This window comes from Lycorma delicatula, chromosome 1, assembly GCF_047948215.1.
Source record: "Lycorma delicatula isolate Av1 chromosome 1, ASM4794821v1, whole genome shotgun sequence".
NCBI classification, from domain to species: domain Eukaryota; kingdom Metazoa; phylum Arthropoda; class Insecta; order Hemiptera; family Fulgoridae; genus Lycorma; species Lycorma delicatula.
In genome coordinates, this window is record NC_134455.1 from 344,449,701 (window position 1) to 344,469,788 (window position 20,088).

A 20,088-nucleotide genomic window follows, 5' to 3' on the forward strand; every position below is an offset into this window, starting at 1 on the left:
ATTCGTGGAACGAATACCTCGCCTCGGTCTCTGACGACATCTCCTCGGTGTTCAGGTTGAACAGGAGACTGCGAGAAGGGAAGAAGCCTCGCCATCCGGTTGTGGGGCAGCGAGGTTTTCTTGCATACTCGGAGGCGGAGAGGGCCGAGGTATTCGCCGATACCTTGGAGGAGCAGTTCACTCCAAACCCCCCTCCCTCCCCGAACGACGAGCACACAACCGAGGTGGAATCCTTTCTTGTAGATTATTTCTCACAGGTGGAGGACGCCCCTCTAGAGATTGACCAAGTCACTGAAGCGGAAGTTTCCGCAGCCATTAAGGCCACAAGCCCCGACAAGGCCCCGGGTGTCGACGGGATCAGCGCCCGTGCATTCCGGAACATACCGGCCTCCGTGATTACGGCAATTTCGGTGATATTCACGTCCATTTTGTACGTTGGATATTTCCCGAATTGTTGGAAAACGGCCAAAGTCGTATGTTTACCCAAACCGGGGAAAAGTTTACTTTTCCCACGGAATTATAGGCCAATCTCCCTGTTACCGGTATTGTCTAAGTTGTTCGAGAGGATTTTTCTCGAAAAACTGAGGCGATACATGGAGGGAGAAGTGCGGCCCGAGCAATTTGGGTTCAGGGAGGGTCACTCAACTACCCTCCAACTGGTAAAAATAATAGATGACCTTGTCGGAGGCCTGAACAGGAAACGGGTGACTGCAGCCGTTTTTCTGGATGTGGCCAAGGCCTTTGACAAAGTTTGGCATAGCGGGCTGCTTTATAAGCTAGCGCGATCGGCGATCCCGTACCGCTATGTCAGACTGATGCGGTCATATCTACTAGACCGACATTTTGTCGTGCGCGTAGGGGAAACGATTTCCTCTACCAGAGAAATAGCCGCTGGGGTTCCCCAAGGAGCAGTACTTTCCCCGTTCATGTACACTTTGTACGTGAACGATATGCCGCTGTCGGAAGGGGTCAAAACGGCCCTTTACGCAGACGACACGGCATATTTCTACGAATCCGCAAATGTGGATTACGCGGTCCGGAGGCTCCAAAGGCAGCTGGACTTAGTGGAACCGTGGCTCGACATGTGGAGAATCAGGGTCAACGGTGAAAAATCGGTGGCCGTGATGTTCACATGCAAGACACGAAAACCGACCAGAGAGCTGGAAATCTCAGGGGAGAAAATCCCTTTTGAGAAAACAGTTAAGTACCTGGGGGTGGTGTTGGACAGGCGGCTTACCTTCGACGAGCATGTCAATTATGCGACCCGAAGGGCTAAGGCCGCCAGAGCCTCGCTATACCCAGTGCTGAACAGTGCCAGCCCGTACCCACTGGCAACTAAGCTGCTCATTTTTCGGCTGTACGTACTGCCGATTCTAACATATGCTTACCCGGCATGGGGGGCAGTGTTGAGCTCCTCGCTTCAAAAGAAGATCGAGGCCGTCCAAAACATAGCGTTGCGGACGATCTTTGGAGCTCCGTGGTTCGTCAGGAACGCCACTCTCCGATCTGATGCGAGATTTCAATCCGTGTCCGAGGTGGGGGTGGCGCAGGCGCGCAGACTGTTCGGGAGAGCGGCTGTGTCCGAACACAGTCATCTTCGGGACATCTGCAGAGAGGACCCAACTCCGACAGGTGTAAGGAAGCGGCCTCACGCCGTACTGGACGAACCACCGTGATGGTGCGGTGCGGTAGCCGAAAATCGACAAACCAGGCTTAGGGGCCTCCATATCGCATGAGCCATAAACGGAATAGTGCGTCAGACGCGTTTCCGGGGTCGCGAGTGATTAGTTTTTCGCGAGTTATATAATTTGAAGACTTCAAATACGGTAAGTCGCGCATACAACAAAAACGCGGTCTAAATTTAATTTTTTTTTTTTTTTTTTTTTTTTTTTTTTTTTTTTTTTTTTTTTTTTTTTTCGCGTGTGTTTTGTTCTGTTTCTCTTGTTTCAGAAACGGGAGAAACGTGGATGTGGAACGACTCGACGTGCCGTCTCATCCCGCCAGCCGAAAGAAAGTTATAATTAAGATTTTTTTTTTTTTTTTTTTTTTTTTTTTTTTTTTTTTTTTTTTTTTTTTTTTTTTTTTTTTTTTTTTTTTTTTTTCTTTCCGTGTGTGTGTTCTGTTTCTTCTGTTGCAGATACCAACAGCCACCACAAAACAAATGGTTTCTTCACTGCGGCCACGCGGTCCCCCCAACCCCTTCTCAGACACACGTGTGTCTGAAGGTTAATAATTACGTGGAGTGAATAATTACTGTTTACTTCTTCCACAAAAATCGCCGCCCCAAAACCGCGATCGCGAATAGGTATCACCATTTGTAAGTTCCCTATTACCTTCCTTTCCTTGCAAGAAAGAAGAAAGAGGGAACGAGCCCAGCAGCCATCAGCCCAGCAGTCGCAAGCCCAGCAGCCACCTGCCCAGCAGCCACCGGCCCAGCAGCCACCTGCCCAGCAGCCACCTGCCCAGCAGCGACCTGCCCAGCAGCCACTGACAGCACAGAAGAGCGAAGAAACCTGCACTTTCCCCCGTTCAGCCCTTCGGGGCTCGGGATTTACAAGGTTAACGGTATGTAACTTCGGTTACTACCAATTCTTGGAAAGTGCAGGCCAAAGAAGAAAGAAGAGGTCTTCGGGAGAAGAAGAGGGAGAAGATGAAGAAGAAGGAAGACCAGCCACTCGTCTCAACATCACGGACTGGAGTCCGGAACAGAGCCCAGCAGAGATGCGTCCTGAAGGGCAGCCATACCAGAAGCGGATGAAGAGCTTCTTAACAACCTCTCCTAATTCAAACTTACAATCAGGCCAAATAACCCAGCAATTGCGACTCCTCCGGAAAAGGGGACGCATTGCTCCCTCCTCACAGATAGTGCCCCGTTGTGGCGTATTCCTGCTAGCCTATTAAAGAGTTAGCACCGAAAGGACTTCAGTGGACGGTCTGAAGGGGAATTACGTCGGGAGGACAGGCTTTATAAGCCTAGCCTTCCGCGGTCGGCCCATAAAATGGGTTCGGTAACGCTGGTATAACAACGGAATTGGAATGCAATTAAATCCGTCTTAAATTCACTATAATAATAATATACAAAAATTGAAAAATAAGAACCGAGACTAAAAGTGACCCTTTTAAAAACAAGCCCGATTAGAAAGATCCAGCAGCAAGGGACTCTGTCCAGGCTCTGCGATAAAGTAGGGAGTAATAGACTCCTGCCAACTTTGCATTCCATTCCATTCCACGGCGGCTTCAGATCGACTGACCTGCTCGCTGAGAAACAAGTTTTTTGCTCGTCATTTGAAGTTAAGCTGCTGCTATGACCGGTCGCGGGAAAGGAGGTAAAGGTTTGGGCAAAGGCGGAGCCAAGCGTCACCGCAAGGTCCTGCGAGACAACATCCAGGGCATCACCAAGCCGGCCATCAGGCGTCTGGCCCGCCGCGGCGGTGTGAAACGTATCTCAGGTCTCATATACGAAGAGACCAGAGGAGTACTTAAAGTGTTCCTCGAGAACGTAATCAGAGACGCAGTCACTTACACCGAACACGCAAAGAGGAAAACTGTAACCGCCATGGACGTGGTGTACGCGCTGAAGAGGCAAGGCAGAACTCTGTACGGCTTCGGCGGTTAAGCGGTCACCGTTCCCGCTGGTCTACGAATATTAAAACGGCCCTTTTAAGGGCCACCCACCAACCAAGAGGTTAATAAAATAGTAGTCTTATCTTTATGTGTAAATCATCATCAACTAAGAAGAAGAATTAATTTGATGATACAATTTACTTTTACCTTACCTGTGAGATAAAATATTTGTTTGACTGGCAGCAAAAGAGAGAGAGAGAGAAAAAAAGAAGTATATATATGTATGATGATTGATGATGTGTGTGTGTGTGTACTTTTTTTTTTACTTTTAAGATTTAAAATGAATTAATCCGCGTGTAGGTTTTTTATATCCATGTGGATCGTCGTCAGAACACTACTTACTACTAAGGAAGAGAGAGAAATTTACAATAACTACTACATTTTGTACTTGTGTTTGTTGTTGAGCTTACGAAAATTGAAGAAGGAAGGTACACAAGCAATACAACTTCTTAGTTAGTTAGTAGTAGTAGTAGTAGTAGTATACTGTACGATGTGTTGTTGTTAACTTCCCATTCAATATAATATGATTGATTGATTTTCTTCTTTTTTTTTTTTTTTGTATTCATTCCCTTGGACGGACCGGCCGGTGTGAACGGTGATTAAAAATAAATAGCATGCCGCATTCGTGCATATATATATATATATATATGTTTGGGACCTCAACAGGTTCGTAGCGGTTAAAAAGTACGTTCTCACCAGGACCTACCTTACAACCTCTATTATTATACTAACTATGTATGTAGGGGGGAAATTAATTTAAATGTGTATGTATTATTTATATGTATGTATCCACATCCACCCAACTGTGTGTTGTTTTACTTTAAAAGAATTTAATCATCATTTATGCACGCCAGTTCAACAAGCCTTTTTTTTTTAAACCTTTTCAAACATGGTGGCCCTTAAAAGGGCCGTTTTAATTTGTCTGACGATTGTTTGTGAAGTATCGGACCGGTGATTAGAGCGCTTCTTAAGCTTTCTTCTCGGTCTTCTTCGGCAGAAGCACGGCTTGAATGTTCGGCAAGACACCACCTTGTGCGATGGTGACCCCGGACAAAAGCTTGTTTAACTCCTCGTCATTGCGGATGGCCAACTGCAAGTGCCTCGGGATGATACGAGTTTTCTTGTTGTCCCTGGCCGCGTTTCCTGCCAACTCCAATACTTCCGCAGCCAAATATTCCATGACGGCAGCCAGGTAGACCGGAGCGCCCGCTCCGACACGTTCTGCGTAGTTGCCCTTCCTGAGAAGACGGTGGATTCTGCCCACCGGGAATTGAAGACCGGCGCGGGAAGACCGCGACTTTGCCTTTCCCTTCACTTTACCACCCTTTCCGCGACCTGACATCGTTTGGCTGCTGCTGCTGTGAACTTGGAATGAACAAACACGAAGGAATGACCCGACGGCCGTCGGTCTGACTCTATTTACGGTTTCAAGCACCGACCACTATTGGGCTCACCGTTGCCGTCGTCGCGGCGAAACCTTTCGATTGGTCAGTTCAGCCAGCTGTTTCGGTTCCTCGACCGCCATTGGTCGGGGCACCTTAAAAGTTAACGGTATCCGCAATTTTGGCGTTTCCTATACGGTCCGCCAAGTTTATATATAAACTTTAATGAAGGCCACACGATTGGTCGGCAAGTTGCCATACGTTGTTTGCAGCCTCGTCATTCGTGGGAAAAGGGAATTTCTTTTCGACGGGCCGGTCTTATTGGGAGCAAAAATACCGATTTCTATCATAAATAGGTCCTTCCGTACCTGCGTTCCACCAAATTCAAAGCATCATGCCACCTAAGACCAGCGGTAAAGCGGCCAAGAAGGCCGGCAAGGCGCAAAAGAACATCGCCAAGGGAGACAAGAAAAAGAAACGCAAGAGGAAGGAAAGCTACGCGGTGTACATCTACAAAGTGTTGAAGCAGGTCCATCCTGACACCGGCATCTCCTCTAAGGCGATGAGCATCATGAACAGCTTCGTTAACGATATATTCGAGCGCATCGCGGCCGAGGCTTCCAGGCTCGCCCACTACAACAAGCGGTCCACAATCACCAGCAGGGAGATCCAGACCGCCGTACGGCTTCTGTTGCCCGGTGAATTGGCCAAACACGCTGTCAGCGAAGGCACCAAGGCCGTAACCAAATACACGAGCTCTAAGTAAGCGGATGGAGCTGGTTACAATAGGCCATGTACTAAATATAAACGGCCCTTTTAAGGGCCACCACATTATAATTGAGGTTAAAAACATTTTGGTTCTTTGCTTATTGTACAGGCATATAAATTGCTTTTTTATGTACATAAATAATAAAATGTATGTACTCCGTAACACGAGATATGTAAATAGAAAAAGAAAAAACATTTTCCTTACCTTACTATTGCAGTTTTCCTTTAAGGTAAAAAAAAAAAAATGAACAAATGTGTAAGTGTAATTAAAACGCTTCGTTACCATGGTTTCAGGGGGGGGAGGGAAATTCACACATCTTGCCCAAAGCAAAGAACGCAACAAATAATGTTTTTAACCTCAATTATAATTTGCGAAAAAAATTTATTTTCTGGCGCCGGCCTACGTTGCAGTTGTTGACTCAAAATGAAGAAATTGCATGTATACTGAGCTATCTGGAAAAAAATGTTGATATCGGCAGGCATTATACCGCACCAACAACTCAAACACCCCCCACCGCCCGCTATCCGCGAAAAAAAAAACCGCCGCAAACCAGAAAATCATTTCACTTGACATATTATTATTACTTACCCATCACACACACACACACAGGGAATGACCTTGAGGTAGGGGCGGTTGTCGAGTGAGTGGTAGCGCGTGCGCGCCATTGCACAAAATACACACTAACAAACGGGATGATAGATTCCGGTTACTTTTCAAAATCCAACTAACTACTACTGCTCCTCCTCCTCCTCCTCCTCCTCTTCTTCTTCTTTCTTCACCGCCTACTACTACTACTACTACTGCTACTACTACTACTACTACTACTACTACTACTACTACTACTACTACTACTACTGCTACTCATCTTCATCATAATACTGTTTCATTTTTTTTTTTTTTTGTGTTTTGCAAGCCGTTACTTACATAACGGCAAAGCATAGCTGATTTTCTAATAATTAGACTGCTTTCCTGAATTTAGATTAATCGATTTCCTGAACTTGTACATTAAAAGAGAGATTGATTACTGATGTGTAAAACAAAAACAAAAAAAATCGTAAAAAATAACTTTAATTACATACAAATTGATCTATTTATCAAATAAATTCAATTTAAGTGCTCGTATAATAGAAGTGACCATAAATGTTCCGCTAAGTTTTCATTTTATTTACTTTCCATGAAACCTGGCATAGACTCGCGTGGATGGGGCAATTCGCTGGTTGGTAAAGGGGTTTGGGGTCAATATCTGCATGTGGTGGGGCACATAATTTCCTTTGGGTAAATTAAACAAAAAAAAAAAAATTCAACCGACCAGAATTTATATTATAAAATGGAGTTTTTTATTTTGTAAGATTTTTTAATATACTATCTTTCTCCAATATTCAAGAATAACCAACCAATGCTAGGAGAAAGTGAATAAAAACAACTTTGTTGTCATCACGTCGTTTCTTCTTCTTTTTTTTTTTTTTTCAGCGTTAATATTTTTAACACATTTCACAATAAATGGCGTTAATTTGCGTGATATATATATATAATTGAAATATACCATTAACCGCTTTCATTTCACAACCGTCTTGTTTATGTCGCAGAGAACCCGGTTTAATTATGGTGAAAGCGATGAAGGCGCTGTATGCATAATTAGATTTAGGAAAATCTAATAAATATCAACCAACAAAAAAAAAGGTTATAAAAATTTATCCTAATGTGATATAGTATTTCAATAAATAATTTTCATTTTTTCTTTCCAGGATATAAGAAAACGTTTCCACAACACCGCTAAAGATAATTAGATGAGATTTTCAGGGTACAACAACCACGTTACAATACAACCCAACATGAGACATATTATTTAGCCTTAGAGAGAGAGAGAGAGAGAGAGAGAGAGAGAGAGAGAGAGAGAGAGAGAGAGAGAGAGAGAGTGAGTGAGTGAGTGAGTGAGTGAGTGGGAAAGAACGACCGAGTGAGTGAATGCCTGCGGTAGGTAGGGGCGGTCTTCTTATTATTTACTTTTTTTCTTATTAAATTACATTTTATGATTTTATACTCCATGCAACGGCGAAATCTCCGAGTATCGGAACAAATGAAATCAGATAGATAGATAGATAGATAGATAGATAGATAGATAGATAGATAGATAGATAGATAGATAGATAGATAGATAGATAGATAGATAGATAGATGTATATATAAAAAGACAAAAAAAATAAATAATAATAATAATAAATAAAATTTCAACGGCTATTTCAATGAAATTCGGATCTTCGGTCGCATTTTTCCAAATGTACTTGGTGGCGGCGTAGTTATACGTATACAACCTGAAGTGAATGTACCTTAAAATTACCGTACGGAAGGGGTCCGGGTACACTTAACTCTTGTTAACGTGAACGAAAACCGCGCGACCGACCGATCTTTAATTAAACGTGTATTAAATGTACGCGGACAGCGAAAAAAAGAAAACACAAACTTAATGCAAAAGTGATTCGCGTCCGGTCGGTTAAGAGAGGCGGCCCGAATTTTTTTTTGGTTTTTTTTTTCTTTTCTTTCCCTCCCCGACGCTTTTTATTCGTAAGACATTAAGCCATTAACCTGTGCCCGTAAGCCTGCGCATGTACGTGTGTATGTGACATATATATATATATATATATATATATATATATATATATACCGAGTGGGGCAGAAACCACCGGTTATATGTTTTGTATTTATGCAGAATTGTTGTATGTACGTTTTTTGTTTTGTTTTTTTTTTTTTTTTAATTTGGATTTATATCTTTTTTGTTTTTCTTTCCAGCGCTCCTGTTAACGTCAAACACGTCCAAACGTCTACACGTCTACAATCGTATGCTTGCATATCGCGCGTTGTGCAAACGGGTCGGCCGGCAGGAGTCTCTCTCTTCACTTCAGGCTAACGCAAAGCGTACGTATAATTCGAGCTACTTTATTTTTATCCCACTCTTATTTTCCCCCAACGGTTGATGTTATAGAAAAACTGAAAGTTACCGTACGACCGTCATTAGTTTATATCCGTCAGATTAATAATAATCGCATAGAATCCGATGAAAACTATTACTGTGTATGAAAACAGTGATGGGGATGTTGTCTAACCGTCGTACTTTGACGCTCGGACATATACATCGCAAAAAGATTGAATTCGCACACGTATCGTCGCAAAAACGAATCGAAAGAAACAACGGGATGTTTAACTTGGACGCGGGTGCTATATACAAATATTGCCACCGGTATTTACGATTTTTAAACGGTTTTACGGCGGTGCGACCACGCCGGTTCGGGATGTGTCCGGGATTTCGGTACCATTTAAGCTCCCGTACGGGCTGAAATCTAACGTTTAGCTCGTCACTACTGCAGCCCGGAATGTCGTTTACGAAACCGAACCGTGTACGTCGATAAAGATCGCAAGTTAAAGGAGAAAACGCGCGCCGAACGAACGGTGTAAGCACGATTCAGTGATGGCCGGGGTGACGTGCTAGCAGCCAAAGTCGCTGCTCCCTTTAAAGTCCGCCAAACTAACGTATATAGTAATAATTTTCCATTGGCTTTAGGTTTACGGGATATATACCGTTTCATACCAGCGTTATCATCCGATCCGCACAACAGCAACAGCAGCAGCATCATCATCATCATCATGTCAGACAGCACCGCTACAGCTTCAGCTCCCGTCGCCACAGCGACAACTCCGGCCAAGGCAGCTCCAGGGAAAAAGGCGGCATCCAAAGCAGGCGGTTCGAAGAAGCCGAGGTCTAAGCCGGCGCACCCGCCGACAGCCGATATGGTCAACGCGGCGATCGCCGGTCTCAAAGAGCGCGGCGGATCTTCTCTGCAGGCGATAAAGAAGTACATAGCAGCCAACTACAAGGTAGACGCCGAAAAGTTGGCCCCGTTCATCAAGAAATATCTGAAAACGGCGGTCGCGGCAGGCGCCCTCACGCAGCCGAAAGGTAAAGGAGCGTCCGGCTCTTTCAAGATATCAGTGAAGGGCGAAGGCAAAGCCGCCCCGGCTAAGAAACCGTCCGCTCCGAAGCCGAAACCGAAGAAAGCCGCAGCAGCCAGCAAACCGAAGAGCGCTTCTGCGAAGAAGGCGGCCGCCCCGAAACCGAAGTCTCCATCGAAGGCGAAAAAGGTGTCCAAGCCGCCGACCAAGAAACCAAAGTCTCCGAAGCCGAAGAAGGCAGCAGTGAAGAAACCAAAGTCGCCCAAGAAAGCAGCCGCTGGAAAGAAGAAGTAAACAGTAAAATTATTATTTTACTGTACGTAAATTATTAACAAATGGCCCTTTTCAGGGCCGCCACCAACGTATGAGGTTTTTTCGTTATACGTGTAAAAATAATATTTTGCCTCATCATGTTTCGGTGCTGTGCCGAGCCAAAGAAAAGTGGGGCGGACAAAGATCCCCTCTCTGTCCGTCATTAAATTATCACACGGACGGAACGTGTGGACCGTCCGTAGTATAGTATATCTCTCTCCCCCCCCGGATAGGCATTATTTATAATTATACAGGAGAGATTTTTTTTTTGGAACTTTTATATTTTTATTTATTAGTAAATTACACCCCCCCGCACAAACGGGTCGATCTTGTATTATTTTGTTTTGTGTTATTATACACATACACAAATATTTTCATCTCTCCCATAAAATCCGTATGCCGGGCCGGCGGCATATATATTATGTATGCCGCCATATATTATATGTGTGTAGGCGGCGGCTCTCGGCCCCCTTTTTTTTTTTCATACACGGGAGCTTCGAATCCCGGTAATTTTCACACACATCAATCTCTCTCTCTCTCTCTCTCTCTAACCTTCCCTCCCTCCCTCCCGCCACGCTAACTCCTCCTTCTTTCTCATCGTCCGTCATATATATATGGTGGCAATTGCCTCTGAACTCGGTGGGTGGTTAAATAAAACAACAAACAGCAAGAAATATATGTATATTATATATATATGAAATTATGACAAACAAAATAAAGAACTTATTATAATATAGGGGGTGTTGTTGGTTGTGTTTTTTTTCCCCCAAATTCCCACCGAAAGTAACCCTGTCTGTACCTCTAAGTCCAGCCCAGCCAGGCCCTCCTTCTTTGATTGAAGAAAACAACCCCCAACCCGGTGAAGATAGAAAATTATCATTATTTTACTATACTCTCTCTATCTACTACTATATATATATATATATATGTGTTGGGTTGTGAATATTGGAATAATTTTTTCTTTGCAGTTTTATATATATGGAAAACAGAATAACATTGGTGGTTTTTTTTTTTTTTCTTTTCTCTTCGGCCGAAAAAAAAAAAAAAAGAACCAACCACAACATTTAAAAAACCTCGCATTAAAAATTGTGGCCCTGAAAAGGGCCGTTGTAAAGATTTTGAATATGATGGTAGTAGTGCGCGCGGACCGTACGTATACGCCACCTCAAATTAAGCTCTCTCTCCGCGAATACGACGAGCCAGCTGGATGTCTTTCGGCATAATTGTCACACGTTTGGCGTGGATGGCGCACAGATTTGTGTCTTCAAACAGCCCGACCAGATAAGCCTCGCTGGCTTCCTGCAGAGCCATGACGGCGGAACTCTGGAACCGGAGATCGGTCTTGAAGTCCTGCGCTATCTCACGTACCAGCCGCTGGAACGGCAGCTTGCGTATGAGTAGCTCCGTGCTCTTCTGGTATCTACGGATCTCACGGAGGGCGACAGTTCCAGGCCTGTAGCGATGAGGTTTCTTCACGCCGCCGGTGGCCGGGGCGCTCTTGCGTGCCGCCTTGGTCGCCAGCTGCTTCCTGGGAGCTTTGCCACCGGTGGATTTGCGGGCGGTCTGCTTGGTACGGGCCATTTTTCCTGACGGCAATAACTAGTCGGTGCTGCTGCTGGTTTACAAATTCACGCTGTTAAGACCTCCTGTTCGGATGCACAGAAAGCAATGCCCTAGAAAGTAAACGGGACCGGTATTTATTGCCGGCTCGGTCTCACGTGATTGGTCAAAATGGGCCGCTCCTATTGGCCGCCTCGACTGCCCAATCACGCGGCCTTAAGAGAGCATAAAAGTGAGGGATACCGGGACGGCGGCTTCAGATCGACTGACCTGCTCGCTGAGAAACAAGTTTTTTGCTCGTCATTTGAAGTTAAGCTGCTGCTATGACCGGTCGCGGGAAAGGAGGTAAAGGTTTGGGCAAAGGCGGAGCCAAGCGTCACCGCAAGGTCCTGCGAGACAACATCCAGGGCATCACCAAGCCGGCCATCAGGCGTCTGGCCCGCCGCGGCGGTGTGAAACGTATCTCAGGTCTCATATACGAAGAGACCAGAGGAGTACTTAAAGTGTTCCTCGAGAACGTAATCAGAGACGCAGTCACTTACACCGAACACGCAAAGAGGAAAACTGTAACCGCCATGGACGTGGTGTACGCGCTGAAGAGGCAAGGCAGAACTCTGTACGGCTTCGGCGGTTAAGCGGTCACCGTTCCCGCTGGTCTACGAATATTAAAACGGCCCTTTTAAGGGCCACCCACCAACCAAGAGGTTAATAAAATAGTAGTCTTATCTTTATGTGTAAATCATCATCAACTAAGAAGAAGAATTAATTTGATGATACAATTTACTTTTACCTTACCTGTGAGATAAAATATTTGTTTGACTGGCAGCAAAAGAGAGAGAGAGAGAAAAAAAGAAGTATATATATGTATGATGATTGATGATGTGTGTGTGTGTGTACTTTTTTTTTTACTTTTAAGATTTAAAATGAATTAATCCGCGTGTAGGTTTTTTATATCCATGTGGATCGTCGTCAGAACACTACTTACTACTAAGGAAGAGAGAGAAATTTACAATAACTACTACATTTTGTACTTGTGTTTGTTGTTGAGCTTACGAAAATTGAAGAAGGAAGGTACACAAGCAATACAACTTCTTAGTTAGTTAGTAGTAGTAGTAGTAGTAGTATACTGTACGATGTGTTGTTGTTAACTTCCCATTCAATATAATATGATTGATTGATTTTCTTCTTTTTTTTTTTTTTTGTATTCATTCCCTTGGACGGACCGGCCGGTGTGAACGGTGATTAAAAATAAATAGCATGCCGCATTCGTGCATATATATATATATATATATGTTTGGGACCTCAACAGGTTCGTAGCGGTTAAAAAGTACGTTCTCACCAGGACCTACCTTACAACCTCTATTATTATACTAACTATGTATGTAGGGGGGAAATTAATTTAAATGTGTATGTATTATTTATATGTATGTATCCACATCCACCCAACTGTGTGTTGTTTTACTTTAAAAGAATTTAATCATCATTTATGCACGCCAGTTCAACAAGCCTTTTTTTTTTAAACCTTTTCAAACATGGTGGCCCTTAAAAGGGCCGTTTTAATTTGTCTGACGATTGTTTGTGAAGTATCGGACCGGTGATTAGAGCGCTTCTTAAGCTTTCTTCTCGGTCTTCTTCGGCAGAAGCACGGCTTGAATGTTCGGCAAGACACCACCTTGTGCGATGGTGACCCCGGACAAAAGCTTGTTTAACTCCTCGTCATTGCGGATGGCCAACTGCAAGTGCCTCGGGATGATACGAGTTTTCTTGTTGTCCCTGGCCGCGTTTCCTGCCAACTCCAATACTTCCGCAGCCAAATATTCCATGACGGCAGCCAGGTAGACCGGAGCGCCCGCTCCGACACGTTCTGCGTAGTTGCCCTTCCTGAGAAGACGGTGGATTCTGCCCACCGGGAATTGAAGACCGGCGCGGGAAGACCGCGACTTTGCCTTTCCCTTCACTTTACCACCCTTTCCGCGACCTGACATCGTTTGGCTGCTGCTGCTGTGAACTTGGAATGAACAAACACGAAGGAATGACCCGACGGCCGTCGGTCTGACTCTATTTACGGTTTCAAGCACCGACCACTATTGGGCTCACCGTTGCCGTCGTCGCGGCGAAACCTTTCGATTGGTCAGTTCAGCCAGCTGTTTCGGTTCCTCGACCGCCATTGGTCGGGGCACCTTAAAAGTTAACGGTATCCGCAATTTTGGCGTTTCCTATACGGTCCGCCAAGTTTATATATAAACTTTAATGAAGGCCACACGATTGGTCCAGGGAGGGGGATTCTATCCTTGGCTTTGCTTGTGGAAGGATCTCTTTGTGCTCTGTGAATTGTGAGTCGTTACCAGTCTAGCCAGGTGTTCAACAGGACTTCTACCTGCGTCGACAGACAATGTGAGAAGGGTCTGCGAGGACACCAGCCGGGCCGCCAGCTACCTGCTTTCAGTTAAGAATAGCATAATCTTTTATTTCTCTTTTATTTGTTTATTCAAAATGTAAAGTGAACTTTCTAAGAAGTCATTAGTATTACATTAGGTTAATAGCCTATTATATTGAACTATTGTGATAGCTATAAAATAATTTTATTTTAAATTGTTAGATTTAATCTGTACCTATTTAGGTCTACAGGTTATATCTTCTTTTGTATTTCTTGTCAGTGTTTTCCAGGAAGTGTAGTGCTAGCATAAGACTTAATTTTAAATTTTAATTTCTTTATTTTTTTTGGTGTTTTATTTTCTCCTTCATGGAAGGAAAAATAAGGCCTCCCCCACCCCGTTCTCCCACCCCGGAACTGTCCGACGGTGGAGAGGAAAGCGGGTCCGGCGCTAGGAAGCGCCAGAAACGCCGGAACTCCGCGCCTCCCATGGAGGTGGAGCCCGTAGCGGGCTGCAGCAAGGCTGCAGCAGCCGCCAACCCGCAGGCTGGTGATGGGGCCCCATCACAGCCTGCTGCCGTCAGGCGGGAGAAAATCCCGCCAATTATGCTGGACTGCCCAAAGGAGTGGCCAGCGTTAGCGCGCGATATTAAGTCGCGGATCGGGGGACGCCTGGTGGCGAAAAGCACCGGGCTGTCGATCAGGCTGCAGCTAGGCAGCGAGGCGGATTACCGGGCGGTGCAGAGTTTCCTGCACTCAAAGGGAATCGCCTTTCACTCCTTTCAGCTCCCGAAGGATAGGGAGCTGAAGGTAGTTATACGGGGGATCCCCTATGGGGCTGCCCCGGAGGAAATAAGGGAGGAACTGACCTCCCTTGGCTATGAGGTAGTTTCAGCTAAGAAGCTCCTCACGAGGGACGGTCGGGAAACCCCGACCTGCCTTGTGGCCCTTAAAAGGACCCCTTCGGCCCGTACCATCTACGACCTTGGCAGTCTTTTTTACTGCAAGGTCGCAGTGACTGCGTTTGTGTCACGAGGGGGGCCACCCCAGTGCCACAGATGCCAGAAATTTGGACACTCGTCCAATTACTGCCAGAGGGCCCAGCAATGTGTCAAGTGTGGTGGGGACCACGACACTGCCACATGCGTTAAGCCGCGTGAGGAACCAGCCTCATGCGTTAATTGCAAGGGGCCTCACCCGGCCAATTACCGGGGCTGCCCTTATTATAAGGAGCAGGTCAACAGGGTCAAGGGTATTAAAAAGCCCGCGACTGTTGACGGCCGCAGCTGGGCCCGTGTTGCCGGTGGGGGAATATCAGCCCCCAAACCGGAGGTGCCGGCACCTGTGGCCAAGGCGGTGGTGAAAAAAGGGGAGGTACCCTCCCCAACACCCGCCAAGCCAAAACCGGCGGCGACCACCAAGAAGGTGGTAAAACAAAAGGCGGCGACAAAGCCGGCCCCGGCGAAGAAGGCCAAGCCTTCCTCGACGGGAAAGGCAAAGCCTGCTCCGGCTGGGAAGGCCAAGCAGGCTGTTAAAAACACCGCGGCCCCTGTGGCCCCGCGCCCCACCAAAAGGGCGGCCGCGCCAAAAGGCACCCCCAGCGGAAATCCGAAACCGGCTACCCCGTTGGAGACCACTGGCAGGGACTTCCTGTCACAGATGACAGTGAAGGATATCCTGCCAGATATCATGATGGTTTTGCCACGCCTGCTCCAGGCAAAATCTCTGAAGGACTGTATTCAGTCCTTAATAGAGTGCCTCATGACTGTACTGTCCAGGTATGGTTAGGCCCACCCTCAGACTCTTGCAGTGGAACGCCAACTCAGTAGTAGGCCGGACGGAGGAACTATGCCGTCTGGCCGAGGATCTACTGATAGACGTGATACTGTTGTCTGAGACGTGCTTGAACCCAAACAAGCAACTGACCCTTCGGAACTATTTTACATATAGGACGGATAGGCCAGTTCGACCCGGATCTCGCTCCTCTGGAGGAACTGCGGTTTTAGTCCACAGACGCCACATGCATACGCGCGTTGTTCTTCATACAAACGTGATGGAGCAAACGTGTGTGCATGTGGAGCATCTGGGCACGGTGTATCGGCTGGTTTCGGCTTATAGCAAGCCGAACGACGCGGTAACCGGCGCAGATCTGGATGCCGTGCTGGAAAATTGGGATGGGCCCATGATACTCATGGGCGACCTCAATGCCAAACACGTGTCATGGAACAGCAATCTGACAAATCCAAATGGCAGATTGCTGTACGAAAGGGCGAGAGCCCGCCGCTTGGTCGTCGTAGGCCCTGAGGTGCCAACGTTCGTGCATCAAACAGGCAGATGTAGGCCTGATGTGCTGGATATCGCAGTCATGAAGGGGGGTACCCTCCCATTCATGATTGAAACGATAGAAGACCTCAGCTCGGACCATTCCCCTGTCCTGTTGGAACTAGGTCAGGCAGGGGGTGGCCGAGATCCCCCGCCTATACCCCGAAGGTCAGTTAACTGGAAAAGGTTCTACGAAACCCTCCAGCGGGAGTACAGGCCGGTAAATCCTGAGCTCCTGAACACCCCGGAGGAAATCGACGACACTGTCGGGCGCGTCACGTCGTCAATGACCGAGGCCCTGGCAGGCAGCTCATCGGCCAAGACTCGAGCAGTTGTTCGAAACGACCTCCCTCCTCATATCTCCGAAGCCATAACGGAGAAACGACGATTGAGGAGGAGATATCGAATCACCCTGTCCCCCGCTGATAAGCGGGCCTTTTATAATCAAACGGACAGGGTAAAACAACTGCTAAAAAGCCATCGAGAGGATTCGTGGAACGAATACCTCGCCTCGGTCTCTGACGACATCTCCTCGGTGTTCAGGTTGAACAGGAGACTGCGAGAAGGGAAGAAGCCTCGCCATCCGGTTGTGGGGCAGCGAGGTTTTCTTGCATACTCGGAGGCGGAGAGGGCCGAGGTATTCGCCGATACCTTGGAGGAGCAGTTCACTCCAAACCCCCCTCCCTCCCCGAACGACGAGCACACAACCGAGGTGGAATCCTTTCTTGTAGATTATTTCTCACAGGTGGAGGACGCCCCTCTAGAGATTGACCAAGTCACTGAAGCGGAAGTTTCCGCAGCCATTAAGGCCACAAGCCCCGACAAGGCCCCGGGTGTCGACGGGATCAGCGCCCGTGCATTCCGGAACATACCGGCCTCCGTGATTACAGCAATTTCGGTGATATTCACGTCCATTTTGTACGTTGGATATTTCCCGAATTGTTGGAAAACGGCCAAAGTCGTATGTTTACCCAAACCGGGGAAAAGTTTACTTTTCCCACGGAATTATAGGCCAATCTCCCTGTTACCGGTATTGTCTAAGTTGTTCGAGAGGATTTTTCTCGAAAAACTGAGGCGATACATGGAGGGAGAAGTGCGGCCCGAGCAATTTGGGTTCAGGGAGGGTCACTCAACTACCCTCCAACTGGTAAAAATAATAGATGACCTTGTCGGAGGCCTGAACAGGAAACGGGTGACTGCAGCCGTTTTTCTGGATGTGGCCAAGGCCTTTGACAAAGTTTGGCATAGCGGGCTGCTTTATAAGCTAGCGCGATCGGCGATCCCGTACCGCTATGTCAGACTGATGCGGTCATATCTACTAGACCGACATTTTGTCGTGCGCGTAGGGGAAACGATTTCCTCTACCAGAGAAATAACCGCTGGGGTTCCCCAAGGAGCAGTACTTTCCCCGTTCATGTACACTTTGTACGTGAACGATATGCCGCTGTCGGAAGGGGTCAAAACGGCCCTTTACGCAGACGACACGGCATATTTCTACGAATCCGCAAATGTGGATTACGCGGTCCGGAGGCTCCAAAGGCAGCTGGACTTAGTGGAACCGTGGCTCGACATGTGGAGAATCAGGGTCAACGGTGAAAAATCGGTGGCCGTGATGTTCACATGCAAGACACGAAAACCGACCAGAGAGCTGGAAATCTCAGGGGAGAAAATCCCTTTTGAGAAAACAGTTAAGTACCTGGGGGTGGTGTTGGACAGGCGGCTTACCTTCGACGAGCATGTCAATTATGCGACCCGAAGGGCTAAGGCCGCCAGAGCCTCGCTATACCCAGTGCTGAACAGTGCCAGCCCGTACCCACTGGCAACTAAGCTGCTCATTTTTCGGCTGTACGTACTGCCGATTCTGACATATGCTTACCCGGCATGGGGGGCAGTGTTGAGCTCCTCGCTTCAAAAGAAGATCGAGGCCGTCCAAAACATAGCGTTGCGGACGATCTTTGGAGCTCCGTGGTTCGTCAGGAACGCCACTCTCCGATCTGATGCGAGATTTCAATCCGTGTCCGAGGTGGGGGTGGCGCAGGCGCGCAGACTGTTCGGGAGAGCGGCTGTGTCCGAACACAGTCATCTTCGGGACATCTGCAGAGAGGACCCAACTCCGACAGGTGTAAGGAAGCGGCCTCACGCCGTACTGGACGAACCACCGTGATGGTGCGGTGCGGTAGCCGAAAATCGACAAACCAGGCTTAGGGGCCTCCATATCGCATGAGCCATAAACGGAATAGTGCGTCAGACGCGTTTCCGGGGTCGCGAGTGAATAGTTTTTCGCGAGTTATATAATTTGAAGACTTCAAATACGGTAAGTTCGCGCATACAACAAAAACGCGGTCTAAATTTAATTTTTTTTTTTTTTTTTTTTTTTTTTTTTTTTTTTTTTTTTTTTTTTTTTTTTTTTTTTTTTTTTTTTTTTTTTTTTTTTTTTTCGCGTGTGTTTTGTTCTGTTTCTCTTGTTTCAGAAACGGGAGAAACGTGGATGTGGAACGACTCGACGTGCCGTCTCATCCCGCCAGCCGAAAGAAAGTTATAATTAAGATTTTTTTTTTTTTTTTTTTTTTTTTTTTTTTTTTTTTTTTTTTTTTTTTTTTTTTCTCTTTCGTGTGTGTGTTCTGCTTCTTCTGTTGCAGATACCAACAGCCACCACAAAACGAATGGTTTCTTCACTGCGGCCACGCGGTCCCCCCAACCCCTTCTCAGACACACGTGTGTCTGAAGGTTAATAATTACGTGGAGTGAATAATTACTGTTTACTTCTTCCACAAAAATCGCCGCCCCAAAACCGCGATCGCGAATAGGTATCACCATTTGTAAGTTCCCTATTACCTTCCTTTCCTTTCAAGAAAGAAGAAAGAGGGAACGAGCCCAGCAGCCATCAGCCCAGCAGTCGCAAGCCCAGCAGCCACCTGCCCAGCAGCCACCGGCCCAGCAGCCACCTGCCCAGCAGCCACCTGCCCAGCAGCCACCTGCCCAGCAGCCACCTGCCCAGCAGCGACCTGCCCAGCAGCCACTTACAGCACAGAAGAGCGAAGAAACCTGCACTTTCCCCCGTTCAGCCCTTCGGGGCTTCGGGAATTACAAGGTTAACGGTATGTAACTTCGGTTACTACCAATTTCTTGGAAAGTGCAGGCCAAAGAAGAAAGAAGAGGTCTTCGGGAGAAGAAGAGGGAGAAGATGAAGAAGAAGGAAGACCAGCCACTCGTCTCAAGATCACGGACTGGAGTCCGGAACAGAGCCCAGCAGAGATGCGTCCTGAAGGGCAGCCATACTAGAAGCGGATGAAGAGCTTCTTAACAACCTCTCCTAATTCAAAACTTACAATCAGACCAAATAACCCAGCAATTGCGACTCCTCCGGAAAAGGGGACGCATTGCTCCCTCCTCACAGATAGTGCCCCGTTGTGGCGTATTCCTGCTAGCCTATTAAAGAGTTAGCACCGAAAGGACTTCAGTGGACGGTCTGAAGGGGAATTACGTCGGGAGGACAGGCTTTATAAGCCTAGCCTTCCGCGGTCGGCCCATAAAATGGGTTCGGTAACGCTGGTATAACAACGGAATTGGAATGCAATTAAATCCGTCTTAAATTCACTATAATAATAATATACAAAAATTGAAAAATAAGAACCGAGACTAAAAGTGACCCTTTTAAAAACAAGCCCGATTAGAAAGATCCAGCAGCAAGGGACTCTGTCCAGGCTCTGCGATAAAGTAGGGAGTAATAGACTCCTGCCAACTTTGCATTCCATTCCATTCCACGATTGGTCGGCAAGTTGCCATACGTTGTTTGCAGC

The 20,088-nt window shown here is 46.8% G+C and overlaps 7 protein-coding genes across 7 annotated transcripts; 4 read left to right on the plus strand and 3 right to left on the minus strand.

Annotated features, from left to right (window-relative positions):
* Positions 1–3,252: 3,252 nt before the first annotated feature.
* LOC142334416 (histone H4) lies at positions 3,253–3,817 on the plus strand. The gene has a single exon (XM_075382396.1). The coding sequence runs from the start codon at positions 3,305–3,307 to the stop codon at positions 3,614–3,616; it is 312 nt and encodes a 103-aa protein (XP_075238511.1). The 5' UTR covers positions 3,253–3,304; the 3' UTR covers positions 3,617–3,817.
* Positions 3,818–4,412: 595 nt separating this feature from the next.
* Positions 4,413–5,005, minus strand: LOC142334384 (histone H2A). Its single transcript, XM_075382364.1, has one exon. The coding sequence runs from the start codon at positions 4,964–4,966 to the stop codon at positions 4,592–4,594; it is 375 nt and encodes a 124-aa protein (XP_075238479.1). The 5' UTR covers positions 4,967–5,005; the 3' UTR covers positions 4,413–4,591.
* A 304-nt stretch (positions 5,006–5,309) lies between these two features.
* LOC142334401 (histone H2B) lies at positions 5,310–6,258 on the plus strand. Its single transcript, XM_075382381.1, has one exon. It carries the CDS (start codon positions 5,401–5,403, stop codon positions 5,770–5,772), a length of 372 nt encoding a protein of 123 aa, XP_075238496.1. The 5' UTR covers positions 5,310–5,400; the 3' UTR covers positions 5,773–6,258.
* Positions 6,259–9,343: 3,085 nt separating this feature from the next.
* Positions 9,344–10,077, plus strand: LOC142334363 (histone H1-like). The gene has a single exon (XM_075382341.1). The coding sequence runs from the start codon at positions 9,415–9,417 to the stop codon at positions 10,012–10,014; it is 600 nt and encodes a 199-aa protein (XP_075238456.1). The 5' UTR covers positions 9,344–9,414; the 3' UTR covers positions 10,015–10,077.
* A 1,033-nt stretch (positions 10,078–11,110) lies between these two features.
* Positions 11,111–11,686, minus strand: LOC142334375 (histone H3). The gene has a single exon (XM_075382355.1). It carries the CDS (start codon positions 11,611–11,613, stop codon positions 11,203–11,205), a length of 411 nt encoding a protein of 136 aa, XP_075238470.1. The 5' UTR covers positions 11,614–11,686; the 3' UTR covers positions 11,111–11,202.
* Positions 11,687–11,793: 107 nt separating this feature from the next.
* LOC142334414 (histone H4) lies at positions 11,794–12,428 on the plus strand. The gene has a single exon (XM_075382394.1). The coding sequence runs from the start codon at positions 11,916–11,918 to the stop codon at positions 12,225–12,227; it is 312 nt and encodes a 103-aa protein (XP_075238509.1). The 5' UTR covers positions 11,794–11,915; the 3' UTR covers positions 12,228–12,428.
* Positions 12,429–13,023: 595 nt separating this feature from the next.
* LOC142334385 (histone H2A) lies at positions 13,024–13,616 on the minus strand. The gene has a single exon (XM_075382365.1). It carries the CDS (start codon positions 13,575–13,577, stop codon positions 13,203–13,205), a length of 375 nt encoding a protein of 124 aa, XP_075238480.1. The 5' UTR covers positions 13,578–13,616; the 3' UTR covers positions 13,024–13,202.
* Positions 13,617–20,088: the final 6,472 nt, after the last annotated feature.

Coding starts and splice junctions, on each gene's coding strand:
- LOC142334416 (XM_075382396.1), top strand. CDS start 3,305: ATGACCGGTCGCGGGAAAGGAGGTAAAGGTTTGGGCAAAGGCGGAGCC.
- LOC142334384 (XM_075382364.1), bottom strand. CDS start 4,966: ATGTCAGGTCGCGGAAAGGGTGGTAAAGTGAAGGGAAAGGCAAAGTCG.
- LOC142334401 (XM_075382381.1), top strand. CDS start 5,401: ATGCCACCTAAGACCAGCGGTAAAGCGGCCAAGAAGGCCGGCAAGGCG.
- LOC142334363 (XM_075382341.1), top strand. CDS start 9,415: ATGTCAGACAGCACCGCTACAGCTTCAGCTCCCGTCGCCACAGCGACA.
- LOC142334375 (XM_075382355.1), bottom strand. CDS start 11,613: ATGGCCCGTACCAAGCAGACCGCCCGCAAATCCACCGGTGGCAAAGCT.
- LOC142334414 (XM_075382394.1), top strand. CDS start 11,916: ATGACCGGTCGCGGGAAAGGAGGTAAAGGTTTGGGCAAAGGCGGAGCC.
- LOC142334385 (XM_075382365.1), bottom strand. CDS start 13,577: ATGTCAGGTCGCGGAAAGGGTGGTAAAGTGAAGGGAAAGGCAAAGTCG.